Below are 20,219 nucleotides of genomic sequence, written 5' to 3' on the forward strand. Positions count from 1 at the left end.
AAAAAAAGCGGGGGTGGGAAGTGTATGGGGAAAACCCTAGACATCCATCATTCTGTGGCACAGTGTAGCTAAAAAGGAAAAAGGGGGGGGAAACAAAAATTCCCAATTTTGAAAACTGAAATGAAATTTGCCATCAAAAATGCCCTTTTCCAGTGGAAAAAAAATCATTTTTGACTAAATCAATTTTTCAATGTTTTGTTGGGTTTTTTTGGTCAAAACATGTTGACCGTTTCTAATTTATCAGGGGGGAAATGGGGTCATGGTGCTTATGAGAATAAGAATGGCAGCTGGAGTGACAACAGCTAGGATGAAAATGACAAGGCAGCCTCATGCTTCAGGCCATAATTTGATCTCCAGCTGAGCTGCCAGGAAGAAATGCCCTTCATTCCACACACCCCAGTCATGGGACATCGTTTTTAAAGTTCTGCACCATGGAAAAGGCAGATTTAGCACCACCTTCGGAACAGGCTCCCACGAGCCTCCTCTTTCCTGATCCAGATGCAAAAAGGATTTAGAGGCTGAACGCTGAGAAGCACCTTTGTTGAGAGCACTGAGACCCTTCCCAGAGAGGATCAGAACCCTTGCAAGGCCAAGCCCTATCTAGCCAAGGCCATTTTGATCACATCCATTTGGGAGAAGTGTCCAGTGTAATCCAGAGTCAAGCCAGGTCCCCAAGGAGGGAATCCGATTATATGAACTCTGCTAGATAAGCGGATTACATAAACCTTACCGGATAAGCAGAAGCAAAGGTCATTTTATCCACAGGGACAAACACCCTCTTGAGTGGCAGGGAAATTGTTACTTGCTTCAGAGCATGGGCAAGGCCAGCTCCAGGGGAGTTGAGCTCACTGTTCATTGTGCTGGCATGGACGGAACAAGAACAACTCCCCAGCCTTCTCTGCTCTGACTTGCCGTGTTTCATCGAGCGCCATTCAGAGAGCAGAGAAAAGCGGCAGCGAGAAAATCTCAGGATTATTCGGAAGCACTTGGAGGCCCCACCCAAGATCAGAGCTCCCTTGTGTCACGCAGGGCACAGCCTCATGGTGAGAGGCGAGACAGGGCCTGCCCCAAAGAGCTTACAGCCTGAATGGACAAAGGAGGGGCGGGGAACCAGAAGTGCTTTGCTTAAGGTCCCACAGCAGAGCTGGGATTAGAATCCAGGCCTCCCAAACTGGTCCTCTAACCACTGGACCACAACACAGCAGATTAAACGGCCACAGCCGATGCTGATGCCCTATGTAGGAATTGCCACATCAGATCAGACCAATTGCCCACCTCAGCCTGTGTCCTACCTCCAACGATGGCCAGTACCAGCTGCTTCACAGGAAGGTGCAAGAATTCTCCTATAATGGACAATTACTGGGCCTAATCCAGCACCCACTGATGTCCATGTAAAGACTCCCATTGACCTGAATGGGCACTGGGTCTGGCCCAGAGAGACTGAGCCCTAAATATCTTGGTCCTGGTCCTGCATCCCTTGAAGTCAACGGTGGTTTTGGCGTGGGCTTTATGGGAGCAGGGCTGACTCCATTATGCAGAGAGGTAAGGACACCACACCAGAACAGATGATAGGTCCGTCTGATCTGATGATATGACAATACCCGATGTTTTGGAGGAAGGCAAACAAAACCTGAATGAGGCACCTTACCAACTGGGCAAGTCTTTTCTTTGGTGAGAGGGATATTTTCATGCTCATGACTGGAAATCAGCATGGGCCGGCTTGTCACCTTGAGAGCACCTAGAAAGGACCCACTGTGCATGGATCTCCCCTCTTCTCTGGGGAAGGGAGGTTGGCCACCTGCAAGGCACTCTCCCACTGTTCCTGGATCCCACACAGCCTCTGCACATGGGAAATGTTGGAGGGAAGGTGGAGAAAGGCGGAGACAGGGTGAGGGGGAGCTGATGCTTCAGTGCCCCAGGCTAATATATCTGCGAAAAAGTAAATGCCCCCTGAATGAGGTACCAGGGAATTGGTATATGCAGGAAGTCTTGAAGCCATGCTGTCTGTGAGCTGGAAAGATCATAAGTCCTGAAGCTGATTCACTGCATAGACAGGTCTGGCCTTCTGGGATTTGCAGGTTTGTGGGTCTGAATGCATATGTCCGGGGGCGTGTGTTTTTGCACATCACTTGAAAGAACTGTGCTTGCTGCAAGTGTCTCATCCCTCTTGCACTTGCCTCCTTTTGTGTCTCAAAGATTTTAATCTTCCGGAGGAGGTGAACACCTGCTTAAGGACTTTTCAGGATCAGGCCAGAGTGCCGAGCACTTTGCAGGGTTGAGGCCCGAGCCCATACAGTGCTTTGGGAGTGCAGAAGACTGCAGAAATGGAAGGTTAATTTTTTTTGTAGTAACGGAAGGCGGAGTTAAAAATAACCTCATGCACAAAAGCCCAGGGGGAGCCACTTTCCCCTCCTCCCCCTGCCACAGGCTCACATAATTTATGATAATGATTTATAGGGAGCTTATTGCCAAGGCAGCTAAGGGTTTATTTACAAAATTAAAAACACCCCTCCATCACAGAAGATCTCCCCACTCCACCCCCATGCTGCCTCACTCAAAAACATCATTGCTCCAGTTGCCACCAGCAATATTAGCGGCCTCGCTTTCAGGCGAAAAACCTGACAGAAGAATGAAGACAAATCCCTCCCGAAGCTAAACCAAAGAAATGTGACTGGGCTGGGCAGACAACAAACTCAGACGCCAGCAGCCTCGCCAAGGGCTGAGCGTTCCCATGCCAGAGTCCTCCACTGAGAGCAGCCTGCTACCACTGCCGGGGTGGGTGCAAAGGTTGTCACATGAATCCTTGCCTGGGATAGCCCAGTCCCTAGTTGGGGTCTGTGTGTGTGCATGCACTGAGCCCTACATTGTAGGAAGAGAGGAGGGGAAGCGCATGAAGGGGGGGAAGGAAGGGCTCAGCCCCAGGTGGGGGGGAAGCACATGATGGGGGGGAAGGGCTCAGCCCCAGGTGGGGGGGAAGCACATGATGGGGGGGGGAAGGGCTCATCCCAGGTGGGGGGGAAGCACATGATGGGGGGGGGAAGGGCTCATCCCAGGTGGGGGAGAAGCAGATGATGGGGGGGGAAGGGCTCATCCCAGGTGGGGGGAGAAGCACATGATGGGGGGGGAAGGGCTCAGGCCCAGGTGGGGAGAAGCACATGATGGCAGGGGGAAGGGCTCATCCCAGGTGGGGGAGAAGCACATGATGGGGGGGGAAGGGCTCAGGCCCAGGTGGGGGGAAGCACATGATGGGGGGGAAGGGCTCATCCCAGGTGGGGGAGAAGCACATGATGGGGGGGGAAGGGCTCACTCCAGGTGGGGGAGAAGCACATGGTCCACAGGTGGGGGGGTGAAGAGCTCAGCCCCGGGTGGAAGCGGGGGGGCTCAGCCAGGCTCCTGGCCCTTTAAACCCTGCCTTACGCCATCCCAGTGACGTCACCCAACTACACACCCTCATAACAAACTCGCCCTTTAAATCTTTCCCAGCAGAGCAACCCCCTACTTGGCCACGCCCCTCTCTGACCACGCCCCTGTAGGCGGGAGGGGGTGGGGGCGGAGCGTGCGGAGACAGCCTAACTGATGTTCCAGGTGGCTCCGCCCCTTTCCCCTCCCTGCCCAATGGGGAAGGGTCAGAGCGCGGCTCCCGCCCCCGCTCCCCCTGATGCGGAACGGACAGGTTCGGTTGCGCCGCAACGGGGAGGGTTTTCCTGCGCCGCCATCTTGGAAGTGGCGGTGGGACTGAGCGAGCGAGCTGGGGGGGGCGGTCCCGGGACCATGGCAGCCGCCGCCAACCCGGGTGAGTGCAGGGCCCCCCCGCGCGTGGCAAGGGGGCCGGGGACGGCGTTCAGGGGGAAGGGGAGTGGATGTGAGATGGGCCTGGCGGAGGGGGGGTGACTGATGAGGGATCCAGTGGACAAGGCTGGGGGGGAGGGGTGACTTGGAGGGGGAGCTGGGTGGAAGGGGGGAGCAGGGGCAGGAATGGAAGGGAAGCTGTGGGGAAGGGGTGACCTGGAGGGGGAGGGGAGGCGAGGGTGGGGGAGGGGTGACTTGGAGGGGGAGGGGTGACCTGGAGGGGAGGCGAGGGTGTGGGGGGGGGTGACCTGGAGGGGGAGGTGAGGCGAGGGTGTGGGGGGGGGTGACCTGGAGGGGGAGGGGAGGCGAGGGTGTGGGGGGGGGTGACCTGGAGGGGGAGCTGGGGGAGGAATGGAAGGGAAGCTGTGGAGAAGGGGTGACCTGGAGGGGGAGCTGGGGGAGGAATGGAAGGGAAGCTGTGGAGAAGGGGTGACCTGGAGGGGGAAGCTAGGGGAGGGGTGACTTGGAGGGGGAGGGGTGACTTGGAGAGGGAGCTAGGGGGGAGGGGGAGCTGGGGCCGGGGTGGAAAGGAAGCTGGGTGGAAGGGGGGAGCAGGGGGAGGAATGGAAGGGAAGCTGTGGGGAAGGGGTGACCTGGAGGGGGAGGGGAGGCTAGGCTGGGGGAGACTTGGGGTGACCTGGAGGGGAGACTGGGGGTGGGGTGGAAGGGAGGAGTTGGGGAAGGAATGGAAAGGAAGCTGGGGGGGGGGAAGGGGTGATCTGGAGTGGAGGGGTGGGTGGGTGCCAGGGATGTATGGTCTGAACTCAAGGTGGTAGAGGTTAGAAACTCTAGGCCTCAGAGTTGGGGTTGGAGTGGGTCCCCTTTATATTTAAACTTGGGGGGAAGGCTTAGCTGGGGCCTTTAACAGGGAATACATGAGGTGGGGCTGAACTACCCCCCACCCCATGAATCCTCCCCTATTTTTTTCCTTCTGCACTTCAGTTTTGTGCACCTTGTTTGGTTGTGTTGCTGGCTAGCGTGTGCCTACTTATACCCCACTTCCCTTCAAGATCCACATGTGCATACAGTCCAGACTGTATGCTTAGCGCCTGTGTCTCTCTTTCCCAACCTCTATAAAATCATTCCTGGTTGCCATGCTGTAGGTGCACTCCAGAGAATTCTTATTTTTGTGATTTTTTTTTTTAAATGGGTGTTATTTCCAGATCTTTTATGTTGTATGTTGACTTGTTTTTGCCTTCGCAAGAAACAAAATCAACTGTTGCTAATTGCTCAAAATGTAAGGACTTCGCACATTGTAATTCATAGCAATAAAAACAGTATCCCGTTTCATCATTTCTAAACCGATTGACAGGCAAAACTGACAGCACACAAGGGCATGAGTGGAGTGTGTAATCTGCTTCTAACTTTCTCTCTTTGTAAACTCTGATTTACAACAGGAGCTCTTTTTGTCTGGGTGTAGGGGGAAATCTGGTACTTCTGATGCTTGCTGATTTAAAATTTAATCTTTCCCACCTCATAGATTTCTGGCTAAATTCTTATCTCATTTGTATTGGTGTATATCTGGTATAAGTTCCTTGATGTCAGTAAAGTTATTGTTGATTTACAGTGTTGTAACTCAGATCAGAATTTTGGCCTCTGCTTGTGTTCCTTTGAGTTGTGGTGTTTTTTGTATATTCTCATTTGTGGCTTGAGGCTGATTAGGGGTCTCGGGTTGAGAGAGTTCAGGTTCATCTAGTACTGTTCAATCGAATTTTGAAGGATGACATTTTCATTCTAACTCAACATAACTTGGGTATAGTAACCTTTTGTGGCTTTCAAGATCAAGAAAGCGTCTTGGGTCTTTAGCTTGTGGTGATCTTGAGGCGAGGGTGCAGCACTGACGTCTAGAAATACGTGGTTGTGGTTTCACATATAAAGAACTGAAATTTTACAACATCCTAAAGCTAGAGTTCCCTATAGTTGAGTCATTGATGCTTGTGTTGCCAGTCGGTCAGAATATGGCAACTGAGATTGAAACTTAGATCCCGATCCTGCAAATACTTACACATGTGCTTAACTCAGCAACGAGACTCCTCAAAGTAGTAAAAAGTTAAGCATGTACATATTTGCAGGATTGGGGCTTTATTAAAGACCTTCCTTGCCTGCTTAGACCGTTGTTGTATTTTAGTGTTGAATATGGTTTTCTCTTGCAATTGCATGAGCAAAAGAGGTGTAGTTAAATCTACAGCAGTAATTGCTTGGTGCAGTAAAGCTAGAGAAAAATCATTTTGTAAACCAGACTTTGTAGCACAATAACATTTCTTTGAACTACAAAAGAAATACTCAAATGAGTGTTCTTTATTGTTCACACATGACACAATGTTTATGCAACTTCATCCTGCTGAGTTGCATGATATTTAGCATTATAGAGGCACTCTTTAAACATTGCTAAATTCACATGTCAGGAACAAGTTTTCCATCCGTGGTTAATGTTTATAACTGCATGGCTGCAGTCTGACAAACAGAGCAATAATAGCTTGGTTCTCTAAACAGGAAAAATTATTTGCTCTCTGAGTAAGCATTCACTGTATACACAAGGATAATGTTTGTAAGATAAATTGTCAGCCGCTGTCCTTGCAAGCTTTGACCCCTTTTTTTCCTCTTTGGTCTTAAAAAGTGGACTGCAAAGTTCAAGAGAGTCACTGTATATTTCTGGGGTTAACTCAATGTCCTCCTATTAAGGAAGCTGTGAGTGTAGTGATGGGTAAAACTGGTCGCAAAATACGTTGCAATTTACAACTTGTTAAAAGCACAGACATTTCAAAGTTAGGCCCAGATCCTTAAGTTCTGCACAGGAAGACCACTGTGCCCTCATGGACCCTCACTGACTTCACTTTCTGCAGGTGCAGGGTATGTTTGTGCCAAACAGTTTGCAGAATCGAGTCCCAAGCCTGTTTAATGGAAACATTCAGTGCACGTTTCTGGGCTTAACTCAATTTTCACATTAGCCTTGCTGTTCATAAGTGCTTATGTTTCAACCTAAGCAGCAAGCAATAACATATTGCTAAGTGGACTACAGATGAAGCACCTCTTTTCATTTTAAATAACAGTACTTCTCCCATTTTAAATTTCTCCTTAAAGCACCATAGCTTCCACCACGCAGTCCCCCAGCAGTTAATCTATGGCTCCCCCATAGCTTAAGGTTTCATTGTTTAATGGAAGAATGATTTAAACAGCTGAAAAGAATTGCATAGTATTTTAAGGATAATTTTTAATGACAGATTTTGCTTGTTGGTAAGATTTTTGATTGGAATGGCGGAATAACATCCTGAGAATAAAAGGGAATAGTGAAAGGAAAAAATGCCTTTCAGATGGAAGTGTACAATGAGGCCTGCTTGACTCAAATCAATCTACAAGCGTAATATTTATTTGGATTATGGGAACACCGTTAAGGTTGATAGGACAAATATTTGACCTCCTAGTTTTGTTATGAACCTCCATTCCCTGTTGTGCATATCTGCTTTTTTAATATTGGCAGTAAAGTGAAAGGTACAAGGTTTATTTGTTGTTGGATTCTTGTTAATGTCACTTTCTTTTCCTAGGAGCCTTGTTAAAGCATAAACTGTGTCCTGACTCATAATAAATGCACAGCTTTTTTTATCTATTTTTGTTAAATATGCTCTGTTTTTTAATATACCTGAGATGCTAAAGGTGACCAAAACATTTGGAAAACTTGTAACTTTTAAGGGTAATCAGGTTTTTGTTTCCTTTGGGCAATTACTTATGTTCAGGTTTGCTGTGATTTCTTTCCTACCCTTCCTAAACGGGGGGAAACCTATTAACATCGGCTTTATTTCCCCATGTTAAGTATCCTCACATCTTCTATAGGCCATCTCGATTATCACTTCAACAGTTTTTTTTCTCCTGCTGATGATAGCTCATCTCAATTGATTGGCCTCTTACAGTTGGTATGGCTACTCCCACCTTTTCATGGTCTCTGTATGTATAAATATCTTCTCTCTGTGTGTTCCATTCTATGCATCCAATGAAGTGGGCTGTAGCCCATGAAAGCTTATGCTCAAATAAATTTGTTAGGCCTTGGCTACACTCGCGGATTCACAGCTCTCCGAGGGGAATAGCTTGCAGCGCTGTGAGCGAGCGTGCAGCGCTGCAGGCGCTGATTACACTGGTGCTTTACAGCGCTGCACGCGCTGCTGTGCTCGGGGGGGGTATTTTTTCACACCCCTGAGTGCAGCAAGTGCAGTGCTGTGAATTGCCAGTGTAGCCAAGGCCTTAGTCTCTAAGGTGCCACAAGTACTTATATGCATCCGAAGAAGTGGGCTGTAGTCCACAAAACCTTATGCTCTAATAAATTTGTTAGTCTCTAAGGTGCCACAAGTCCTCCTGTTCTTTTTACAAGTACTCCTGTTTTTCTTAATTCTGAATTCAGGCATTCTGTCTTTCAAGTTTTTACTTCTATGGTATTCCACCGTTTTGATGCCACCAGTTGAGGCATCCTCCTTCACAAACAGAATTGATATGCAAATCTGGATATTCAATTTTAAATGCTAGACGAGAAGGATGGAACTGAAGGTCATGTCCCATCAGTTATGTTTCAGCCTCTTCCTGTTCTGGAGGAAGCTATGGTCTTTTGTATTTGCAGTCAGTCATGTTGGTTACAAATGCAAAAGATTCATATCTTCTCTGAATTGCTTGATTTTTGTTTTGTTCTTTTGTGGTCCTGATTTGGTGGTGGCCATTTGATATAATGGGTGTTAAAGGCAAACACGTATTGCTTCTGAATGGTGCTGATGTTGAAGAGCTGCTGGAAAGGCTTGGAACAAAGACTTGCATCTTATCATTCTGGCTATGTTTCTGTGATGACGATAATGTAAACCAGATCCCGTTTGCAGGGTCATGGAAGATTTGACTTTTCCACTTTGACAGACAAAAGTTTTTCTCAATGACGCATTTGATCTTGCAGAAAGTTGGTTTCTTCACACTTAAGAACATGACTCTTTCCTGTCTTCCTGCTTAACTCCCGACAGTGTTTACAATTTACTTCAATAGAATAATGCTATTGTTGTGTCAGTTGATCTGTTACTTCAGACCATTCAAAGGCTTGTTTCCTACCACTTCATCTGTAGGTAGCTTTAGTCAAAACTTCATACACTGACATTTGGTAATCACTAATTTTTAGTTTGCTGTATTGGTCAGCAGCTTCCACATTTAATACAGTGAGAATAAGAAACTACTTAATGAAGTTAATGCTGAGGACTGAAAAAGATGAAGAAACCAGTGGCATGCCCAACCATTTCAGACATTTCTAGGTTAGCAACATCCTGAACAGTTCATAACTCCACCATTTTTCTCTTGTGACCATTGATCCCACCCACTAGCCATGTCCTTCTTTTCAGTCTCTCCAGCCATTTCCCTTCACCTCTAGGCTCTTGGGTAGTTTTATAACTTTAATGTTCCCTAAGACACCACAAGCCTTGGTCTCATCACTTCCCTTCTAATTTCAATATAAAATTTGTATTCAAACTAAGATTGGAAAAAAGATTGGAGCCTGATGTTTGTTTAACATTTGAAAGGGATTTGTTATGTTCATATAAATATTTCCTAATGACAAAAGTTCTCATATTTTTAACACAATTTTGAAAGAGGGTTCCCCCCCCCAGGTGAAGGGAACACAAATGGATTTTCCACAGCCCTTTTTTTTTTTACCCCTTTAACACTTAAATATGGGACTTGTCCTTCTGTAGCACTTTCTACCCTTTGATCTCAAGGCACTCTACAGACTTTGTTTTCTTAAGCCTCACAACTGTCCCCTGAGGTAGGCAAGTGTGCAGTGCGGTTCCAGTTTTTACAGATAGGGAACAGGCAAGGGATAAAGTGACTTGCCCAAATTCACATGGTGCATCTGTTTAAAAAACAAAAAAACCCCAACGTGAAGCCCCGAGAGCTAAAAAAAACCAGCCCTGGCAGTGGCTCTTGGAAATGCAGTGAACATTCAGACAGATCAGAAAGGAGCTTTCTTTTTAGAAACAAATAAATAAATACATAAAAATTGCTGTTTTGCTCGTAAATCAGTCTTAAAAATATACAGTCATTTCCTTCCTCTGTCTTTAAGGCGGGAGGAACTTCCGGTTAGTAGAACACTGACATACAGTGTCAGTTTCAGGAACTCCAGAAATGCAAATATCATGGTTTAAACAGGAAAAAATTACATGCACCATAAAGCCAACAACTCCTTGAGCAGCCACATATACACAGGTCTAGACAAAAAGCAAACACCACCGTCGAGATTTCTTCTAAACCACTTAAATTACCCTCAAACCGAGGATTAGGTTTTACGAAACAAATGAAGCAACATCAACACCATATCACTGAGTGCTATAGGCTTTAGATTTCAAGAGACAGGAGAAGCTATGTATTAAAAAAAACAAAAACAAAACTAAATCAGATTAAAAACTATTGTGTTCCCCAAACCTTTAGGCAGTTAAAACATTTAAGAGCCTTATGCAGCAATAGGTGGTCTAGTCACCAGAAAGGAGGTAGGGCGAGGATGTTTTTTACTAAAACATAGGGCTGGAAGGTCCAGGTCTTTCCAGACACACCGGGAACTCGTCACTTTGTGGGAAAATTCTTTGAATAAGTTTTATTTTTTAAATATCCATACAAGTTTGACAGGGAACGTAGGTAAGAACCTAACTGCCCTTTGCCCTTAATCTCCTTTGCCATATTGAATTCACCTGCAGTATGGGGTTTTCATGCTGACAAAGTTTTGGGGCTTTTAGTAAGCCGTCAATTAAAAAAAAAAAAGATGAAATACCCTCTTCTGTTGCTATAGTTAGTATTTATATCAGACTTCCCATGCTATTGATAAGGCTGAGAATAATGGCTCTGCTAATTGCCAAGCTCAATAGTTATTCTACAGAGCAGTCACCCTTGGTAAATTCTACAAACTGGCATAGCCTTGCTGTGATATTTATGCAGCGGTATGAACCAAACTCAGGTTGGGGGTGCAAAAGAGACCAAGGCAGGCTAGCAGTGTATTTTGGTGAAATGTTTGGGGAGAACTGCAGGTACTGTTTAAAAATGCATTGGAGTATTAGGCTTTAATCTCTTTGAAATCAGATCACTTGAATTATTGCACAAATGAATAGCAAAAAATGTTTCCGACTATAAACAATGACAGTTGTTAGCCTATATCTTTTTGCTGTGTGGGGAGTGATTTTTTTCTCACAAAATGGCTTTAAAAATCCCCCAAAGCTAGTCTAGTCGTGGAATAGATAATTCATATTTCACGCCCAATAGATCTAGTATGTTTCTTGATTGATTTGTGGCTGTGTGCTGTTCATTTTACTCCGAATGGTTGGATTTTGTTATGGTTCATGACAAGATGTCTTGATTACCGTACTCTTGGCTAGCTAATGAAATTATTGTAATGATCTATAGTGATGAGAACTTGTACACCTCTACCCCGATATAACGCGACCCGATATAACACAAATTCAAATATAATGCAGTAAAGCAGTGCTCCGGGGGGGCGGGGCTGCGCACTCTGGCAGATCAAAGCAAGTTCGATATAACGCGGTTTCACCTATAACGCAGTAAGATTTTTTTGGCTCCCGAGGACAGCGTTCTATCGGGGTAGAGGTGTATAGTGTGGTGTTTGCTGTGTAGTATAATTGCAGCAAGAGAACAAAAAAAATGTGCTGACTGCAGTGTTTGTAGTTCTGTAAGCGGCCAGAGGCTTACTACTTGATTTGTATTGCAGTAGCACATAGAGGCTCTAATTGAGATCAAGATCCCATTATGCTAGGCACTGTCCTAGTAAGACAGTCCCCTGCCCCAAAGAGCCTACAGTCTAAATAGGCAAGAGAAAGTGGGAAGGGAAATGGAGAAACACAGAGGAGGGGTGACAGAGCCAGGAATAGTTCCCGGAGTGAAATCCTGGCCCCCTTGGCTTCAGTGACAAAACTCCCATTAACTTCAGCTGGGTCTCTTGGGAGTTCCAGTCTGGTGTTCTATCCCCTGGACTACACAGCCTCTGTCTCCCCTACCCCAGCTGCTCTGATGAGACAGGTGTGTTTTTTCACCCTCAGGGCATGCTGCAAGGCTCAGTTTGCCCAGGCTGTAGTTGGAGAGTCCGGCGGGAGCGAACAGCTACTTTGGATGCTTTGGGCTTGTCTACACTGGCGCTTTACAGCGCTGCAACTTTCTCGCTCAGGGGGGTGGAAAAACACCCCCCTGAGCGCAGCAAGTGACAGCGCTGTAACGCGCCAGTGTAAACAGTGCCCCAGCGCTGGGAGCTAATCCCCTCCTGGAGGTGGAGTACCTGCAGCGCTTTGAAGTTTTGAGTGTAGCCACGGCCTTTGTCTAACACTGGGTTAACAGTTTAGTGAACTTGGTTGTAAGTGAGCCTAGAGGTTACCTAGGGAGGTTGTGGAATCTCCATCTCTGGAGATATTTAAGAGTAGGTTAGATAAATGTCTATCAGGGATGGTCTAGACAGTATTTGGCCCTGCCATGCGGGCAGGGGACTGGACTCGATGACCTCTCGAGGTCCCTTCCAGTCCTAGAATCTATGTATCTATGAAAGATAAATACCTATCTAGTGCCCTATGTACACAACAATTCAAACCATGGTAACTAGAATTGTACGCCAACACTTTTCTTGCTAGCAATGCACTTGCATAATTTCTGTGTAGACCAGGCCAGTCTCAACAGTGATGTTAGCTGTTTGACAAAGCATGCTATGTGCTCCATAAATAGGCTTGGCAGAATTAGATTTGATGTTTTTTTAATAATTTCAGTGGATATCAATGGTTTTTTTTTAAGCATTTTTTTTTTGCAGTTTAAGTTTTCACTGTTGCAGGAAATTGTCAGGGGAGTCGTAAAATAACTATTTAGTGATGGTAGACTTAGATTCAAAAAGTTTTGGAACCATTACATTATAAATTGTAAACATCGTATGTCAAAATATACAAAGTAAATAGCTGAAATCAAACGCTAAAGTTCTCAAGCAGCATTTTTCCTATTCTGCCTATCTGTCAATGTTAATGGAAATATGTTGTGTTGGTTTGCATGTTTATAGTGAAATTGACATTTACTGATTAAAAATCTAATCTTTCTGAGCCATCTATAAAATAGCTTAGGGCACAGAGCAATCCTCTTTGAGGGCCAGGGAAATCCTGCTTAGTGCCAGTGCACAGAGTGCTTTCAAACCCAGTGCCTGAGCTTGCAAGGAACTGAGAACCCTCCACTTGTATGAGAGTTGAAAGCGGTTGATGTTTAATAGGCTTTGCCCCATTGTTTGAACTGTGAATGAAGAACTTGAAAGCTCTTTGCTGATGCATTTCAGATTGTTTTCAGGTAAGAATTGTTGTATTCATGTCTTAAATCTTTCATGTTACCATTTTGAGCATCTTGTATTTCAGGTGTGGAACCTTTTATAGAAGTTTATTTCAGTATCATGTACCACAATCTCTGAAGACCATGACCATTTCCTCCCACGGTTCTTCTCTTTCCTCTGGTTCCCTTCTGTTATAATCTAATGTAACATATCCCAATTAAATAACATGCAAAAGATTTTTAGTTCCAAAAATGGTTCTAGATAGGAGGGGTAACTTATGCCTTGTTTAGCCAAAGAACTGTTTCTGGGTGAGGTTTGTGTGATTTGCATCTTACCATAAAGTTTTCAGTCTTTCAGTTTAAAAACAAAAACACAAACCACGAACTTATCCCATGCTGACCTTTGATTCAATAATCCTTCAAATGGGTGGGCAGTAGGCAGGTTGGATCTTTTGTTGCAATGATTAGATGCCTTTTCCATTATGCTATTACTGTGAATGTCCATCTCTCTCAAAACCACAAACTTAGCAGGGATTTGGTATTCCCAAGATCTCGGTTTTTCCCTCTGATCTATTTTATTGAAACATTATACCATGCAGGCAACTTAGTTACTGACTTTTTAAAGCAAGTAATGTAATTAACATTTTCATTTAGAGGTTTATATGGTTAGACACAATTCTTACTTGGGGAATGAACCATGAATATTTAGAATGGGGCAGGAAATATCTCATTAAATTTAATTAACTCAGCTCTGTACAAAATGTGAATAATTCAACTGGCTTTGAATTCAAACATGCATATTTTAAATCTGGCTCTTTTCTTGTGCTCCCAAGTTGCTCCGGGTTAGAATCTTTACTTCGGCTTAGAGGGTTTGCAGCAAAAACCTTAGTCTTCCCTTAATAAGAACTTACTTCTACTGTGCACTTCTTTCAGTAAAAAGAAATCGCTTCTCTCGGGTTAATTGTTGTGGCACCAAAAATGGGGACAATGCTGCTATGTCAGGCATGCTTTCTCCTCCATTGTTCTGCCATTCAATGGAGGCACATAGTTAATATATTTGTGGTCAGATGGAGTCAGTGCTGTTTAGCTTTGCGTTTCAGCATAATTCCTCAGTGTGAAGTTCTATTGGAACTGTAGAAGCAAGCAGGGATTAGATCGCTTCATAAAGGACAGACCTTTTTGGCTCGATCACCAGTTTGAATCCAGCCCAGATTGGTAGTGACCATAGCAGCTTCTGTTGCATGTTGTTGAGGATAGGTAATGAACAAGAGTGTTACAATCCCACTAGAGCGGTTGAGGGTTGAATGGTTTCAGGATGTCTCCCTGTTCCAATTCAGCACAGTTACTTACATAATAAAACTCCACTCTTCTACCATGTTTCATCTGTAGATTTCAAAGGGTTCTACAAACATTAATTTGACTGCCCAACTCCCTTCTGAAATAGCGTCCATAAGAAAAATGCATGAAAACGTACTTCCTAGTGCCAGCTCCAACATGAGTTTCATTCTTTCCCCAATTGTATTAATCATTTTAGTAGCTCACAGCTTTCCTTCCCTCTCCCTTCTGCATACCAGAGTGGGGCCAACTAGCATTTGAGACTGTCTCCTCTTCCATCCATGACCATGCCAAGCTCCTCCTCCTCCTTAAAAGGAGCACATCTTTGAGTTTGACGATCTGAGCTTTTGATCTTATGAAAACAGCATGTGCTTAGATCCTTAATACAGGCTCTGGAGAGGAGAGCTTGATGAGAATCCGACTTGCACGTTGTATAAAGTCTACCCATTTAAATACATTATGGGCTTAACTGCATTGGGGCTCAGATTTAATCACTTCTAATGGATAACGTGCTTCAGAATCTGAAACCTAGTGGGACTTGGCATAATTGCTTTATCTCTCCTGCTCAGAAATGGCATCGGATGTTCCCTCTTTGGGTGCAGCAGTTGCTTCTGGGAACCCTGGACCTGGTACGCAGGCTGGAGTAGCCATTGTCCAGAGGACAAACAAGAGACGACCAGGGTAAGTTGTAATCACTAAAAACACAGTAAGCTCCTTGAGACAGTGTCAGCTTCCTTGCAGAGCAATTTGTGTAACCTAGCAAGGAGTGATCAGCCTTGTAATGAGGAAACATCCTTCCCTTTGAAAGGGTTTAACTATTCCTCTGTTGCTTCAGCTACCCTTTGACTTCTGTTTAGGCCTTGTCTACACTGCCATTTTACAGCGTTGGAACTTTCTTCGCTCAGGGGGGTGAACCCCCCCCCCCCCCCCGAGTGATGCAAGTTTCAGCGCTGTAAAATGCCAGTGTAGACAGTGCTGGGAGTTATTCCCCTCACAGGGGTGGGTTTTTTTACAGTGCTGGGAGAGGAGCCGTGACTACACAGACATGTTGCGCTTAAAGGTCGGTTGTGTAGACATACCCTTAGTCTTTTTATCTTGTTGTGTCTTTTATGCAAACCATATCCCCAAATGCCTCTAAGCTAACATGATTAGAGTTAAAGGGTGCAGTCAAAAGAAGTTGAGTTTCAGGACAAAAGAGAAAAGATGTCTTCATCCAAGGCTGGGAATGACCCGGGGGGGGGGGGGGGGTCACTGAATCACAGATATAAGGAGTCTGCTCCAGAATATGGTAGCTGCAAAGAAGAAAACACTTCTGCTGGTGCAGAAGCTGAGACTGGGGGAAGGGATGGAGAATGCCAGTGGATCAGTAATGCTCCTGCAACGCTTTTCTGCTGAGACTCTGTGGGGGAGGTTTATTATAGCAGTAGTGCTTGTATTTTGCTAAAATACCTTTGCAAGTTGAAGGGAAGGGAAAGCACACTTGAATGGTTTCTCTTAAAATGCCCATTGCTGGTAAAATCCTCTTATTCTGAAGCTGACTAAAACATTCCCCTACCAGCTTTGCTCGCTGCTCCAGCACAGGTCCCTCCCACTCTGCCGCCGCCTCGTTCCTTGCATTTTATTTCCAGACTCGTATGCAGCTAAGCTGGTTCTGTATGCCAGGTTCCAACTTGAAACGAAGCAAAGTGAGAACTCTCTTCCCCCTCCCATGCATACAGAAGGTGGTCACAATAAAAATGGTGGCCCTTGTCTAATGCAGTGATGCCATCTAATGTCACTAAGAAGACTAACTGGACAGTTCAGACTTCACTGACTTTTATTTTGTTTTCCTTTTTTAAAACCAAATTCTCCAGTTGGAGACTGCCACTTGGATCAGATCAGGGTGTGTGGAGTGCAGGGAGCTACACCTCTACCCCGATATAACACGACCCGATATAACATGAATTCCAGGGCGGGTGGGGCTGCGCACTCTAGCGGATCAAAGCAAGTTCGATATAACGCGGTTTCATCTATAACGCCGGAAGATTTTTTGGCTCTGAGGACAGCGTAGAGGTGTATCTGCTTTATCAGATCACTCGCTTTTCTGAATCACCCACAATACTTGGTAACCGAGGTTAAGACATGGCGAAGGTGATCTCATGCCAAATGGCCTTCCGCACCATTGCACACTCCATTTCTGACAAGTGCATATGGGAAGCCCCCTATTTGAATTTCCTGGCTCGTCCCAGTATTACTGTAATGTGGGGTTGTTTTTAATATTAGCTTCAAACAAATTCTGCATCTTTCCAAGGTGGAAGTTGCAAGGCTGACAGTTTCTCCTTTCGAGCTGGTTATCCACTATCTCTGGTAATGGTTGCTTCTCCCGCTTCTGTTTTTCAGGCTTGATTTTGATGACGATGATGATGAAGAAGAAGGGAACAAATTCCTCAGGTGAGGCGTCTCTTTCCAGTCATATGATCGTTAAAATATACCAAACTTATGGTAAAACATGAGGTGAAAACACTCTCCGCACGGGGGGGGCTTCCCTCCCAGCTCTGGTGGGAGTGGGGTTGACCCTCTTTGGAGGAAGGCACAGCAGCCCTCCTTGGGCAGGGGGATGATCCGCAGTAACACAAGGTCTGTTGGATGGGGGTGGGGAGAATACAGATGCTCAGCATTTAGGGTCAGCTAATCAAAGCAAGGCGACTCAGATAAAAAATTTTCTATTCACACATCCCTGGTGTGCTAAAGCACTAGAGAGCTCAGAACAGTATGTGTCATCCTGCATCCCAGTATGCTGTCGTATCCAAACCGACTGGAGTGAGCCAAAGAGACGGCGTTAACTCTCTGGAAACTGGACTGGTGTGTTCATTCACACCATGCAGTGGTATTTGGGTAGCTTTCAGACGGGGCAGACCTGATAGTGTCCTGTCATATGTTCGATTGCTGCCCTCTGTGTTCAAGTATTCCTGTTAGAACGCCTAAACCAGAAATGTCTGCTAGTAGTGAGTCTTAATGAGCCAAGATAACACCGGTACTAGCTGTACAGTAATACATCACTCGGTTATTTCAGTTGATAAGATTAAGTATGGCGCTGCAGAAACATCCCTGCTAGCGTAACAAAGTGGCTAATGGGGGAAAGCAAATGTGATTTAACTCCTTTTAGATCTTTCAAAGGCGAGTTAAGCAGCTGTTCAGTGTTTCCTTTGGGAATACAAGTCCGGCCTAACAGCATGTTTCTCCTATAACAAGGTCAAACCCTTTTGCTAATGAGCCGAGTTTCCATTACTGTCCTAGCAATTTGCCATTCAATCTATTGTACGGATGCTCTAGGTTAGCTTACAACAGCCCCCTACTGCTGAGAACTCCCAGTGGCTGCACACGTCCCTGTTTATCATAATCCATATGGAAGATTGGGAAGTCATGAAGAGCTCATGTAATTAATCTGTAGTCCAGTTACATGGATTAGTTTTTTGATTTAGACAACTCTAATGCAATCCTAGGATGCATTAGGCGAGGTATTTCCAGTGGATATGGGGAAGTGTTATTGCCATCATACAAGGCACTGGTGAGACCTCTTCTGGAACACTGTGCTATTCTGGTCTCCCATGTTTAAGGAACATGAATTCGAACTGGAACCTGTAGCCGTTCTCTGCATGATCAGAGGAATGGAGAACCTACCTGACAAGAGGAGAGTTAAGGAACTTAGCTTGTTTAGCCTAACAAAATGAAGGGTGAGGGGGGGATATAATTGCTCTCTTTAAATACATCTGAGGGGTAAACACCAGGGAGGGAGAGGAGTTATTTAAGTTCAGGGCCAATGTTGGCATAAGAACAAATGGATATAAACTGGCCATCAATAACTTCAGGCTTGACATTCGAGCAAGGTTCCTAACCATCAGAGGAGTGAAGTTCTGGAGCTGCCTTCCAAGGGGAGACATAGGGGTAAAAAACCCTAACTTGTTTTAAGACTGAGCTTGATAGGTTTATGAGTGGTGCCTACAATGATAGATGGCCCATTGGCGACTGCTATTAGCAAGTATCTTCAGTGGCCAGAGATGGAACACTAGAAGGTGAGGGCTCTAAGTTACTACAGAGAATTATTTCCCAAGTGTATGTCTGGTGGGTCTTGCCCACATGGTCAGGGTCTAACTGACTGCCATATTTGGGGTCGGGAAGGAATTTCCCCCCAGGATCAGATTGGCAGAGACCCTGGGGGATTTTTTTCATCTTCCTTTGCAGCATGGGTCACGGGTTGCTTGCTGGTTTGAACTAGAGTAAGAGGTGGAGTCTCTAATTTTAAGTCTTTTACTGAAGTCCTCAGATCTTGATTTACTCAGCTAGAGGCTATGGGCCTACCACAGGAGTGGGTGAGAGAGTTTTTGTGACTTGCAATGTGCAGGAGATCAGACTAGATGATTATAACGTTCCCTTTTGGCCTTAGAGTCTGAGTCTAATGAAGCTCAAAATCCATATGTCAATTTGTCAGGTTTTCCCAGGCTGCATGGCATTTTGCTATGCAGTTGAATGCCATTCAAGCTTTGGAATGGCTAACGAGCATGACAATAGTTCCGGCTTCTTTATTTTTGTAGTGTATGTAGGATTTATCTCCTGAATTCTAAGTCCTTGCATGGATGAGGCTATGGGAGAAATTGCATCTTCAGAGCATAATTTAAGCCGTTTTACTTATGAGATTCAGGCAATGCATCCGAAGAAGTGGGCTGTAGTCCACGAAAGCTTATGCTCTAATAAATTTGTTAGTCTCTAAGGTGCCACAAGTCCTCCTGTTCTTCTTTTTAGGCAATGGGAGGTGGCTGATCGTGGTATGAGATCACTCTTATGCATCATATGGAAGAAATGTAACTAATAAGCTTATTAATCTCTAAGCTCTTGAGAATGGGAAACAAAGCTCTGACTTCACTATGTCAGGTTGTAACTTGTATTCTACGTAACTGGTGTATTTTTTTTCAGTGCGGCTCTCCCACACAATTTAATCAACTTGTTACTTTATTGTTGAAAAGGAATGACATGTAAGTATTTTAAAACATTTTTTCCTTTCTCCCCCCCCTCCTAGATGTGATGATGATCAGATCCCAAATGATAAAGAGAGATTTGCCAGGTAAGAATTCACAGTACTGTGGTCCATAAAACCCACGAAGTCCTACTGCTTACATCTGGGGCACCTCCCCTACTTGGTAGTGCATGTTCATCACCCTTCTCATTTTTTGTGTCTTTCTGAGGAAAGCCTACATCTTGCACCAGGGAAGCTAGAAATCCTGCAAAATTGCTTTAGAGCAGTTTGATTGTAAAAGGTATCAAACTAATTCAGTGTGAATTTTTTGCCATGCTTCTCCTTGTTCAGCTGTCGATTAGCAGCCCCCAAAATCTTATAAAAATACACGTGTGCCGCATGCTTGTAACAAACTGTACTTGTACAGCGTTTCCTTTTCTGCCTGTAGTATGCCTCCTGCGTGTTGCCTACTTGTATATTTTGTAAAGGAATTCTGCCAAAGCGGTGTGGATAAATGGGTTGGGTTTTTTTAAGAGACCAGATAATACAATAGCATTATTAGAGAACTCTTTGACCTTGAAGTTTGAGGGAAGTGTCTGATAATGTTGGTGCTGTAGCACTCTTTCCTCAAGCACAGCTGAAGTCAATGGGAGCGGAGGGCATTGAACGCCTTGCAGGAAGCTCTCTGTACCATCTAGAATTGGGCGCTGGCACTGTTGTATTTCTCCGGTTGCCTTGGGCGCAT

The 20,219-nt window shown here is 45.1% G+C and overlaps 1 protein-coding gene across 8 annotated transcripts in view; it reads left to right on the forward strand.

The window, feature by feature from the left end:
* Window positions 1-3,640: 3,640 nt before the first annotated feature.
* The window catches only part of ARNT (aryl hydrocarbon receptor nuclear translocator), a 41,909-nt gene continuing 25,330 nt past the window's right edge, over window positions 3,641-20,219 (forward strand). For 7 of the 8 annotated variants that reach the window (XR_010594044.1, XR_010594043.1, XR_010594046.1 and 4 more), the window contains exons 1-4: window positions 3,642-3,793; window positions 15,054-15,165; window positions 16,864-16,914; window positions 19,538-19,582. Coding sequence is in view for 2 of the 8 variants with exons in the window: in XM_008170317.4 (XP_008168539.2) it covers window positions 3,772-3,793; window positions 15,054-15,165; window positions 16,864-16,914; window positions 19,538-19,582 (230 nt within the window). In the remaining 6 variants the exon portion in view is untranslated. Of the gene's footprint in view, window positions 3,794-15,053; window positions 15,166-16,863; window positions 16,915-19,537; window positions 19,583-20,219 lie in introns of all 8 variants that reach the window. The other variant, XR_010594047.1, reaches the window with a different exon arrangement.

Source organism: Chrysemys picta, chromosome 20, assembly GCF_011386835.1.
Source record: "Chrysemys picta bellii isolate R12L10 chromosome 20, ASM1138683v2, whole genome shotgun sequence".
Lineage (NCBI taxonomy): Eukaryota > Metazoa > Chordata > Testudines > Emydidae > Chrysemys > Chrysemys picta.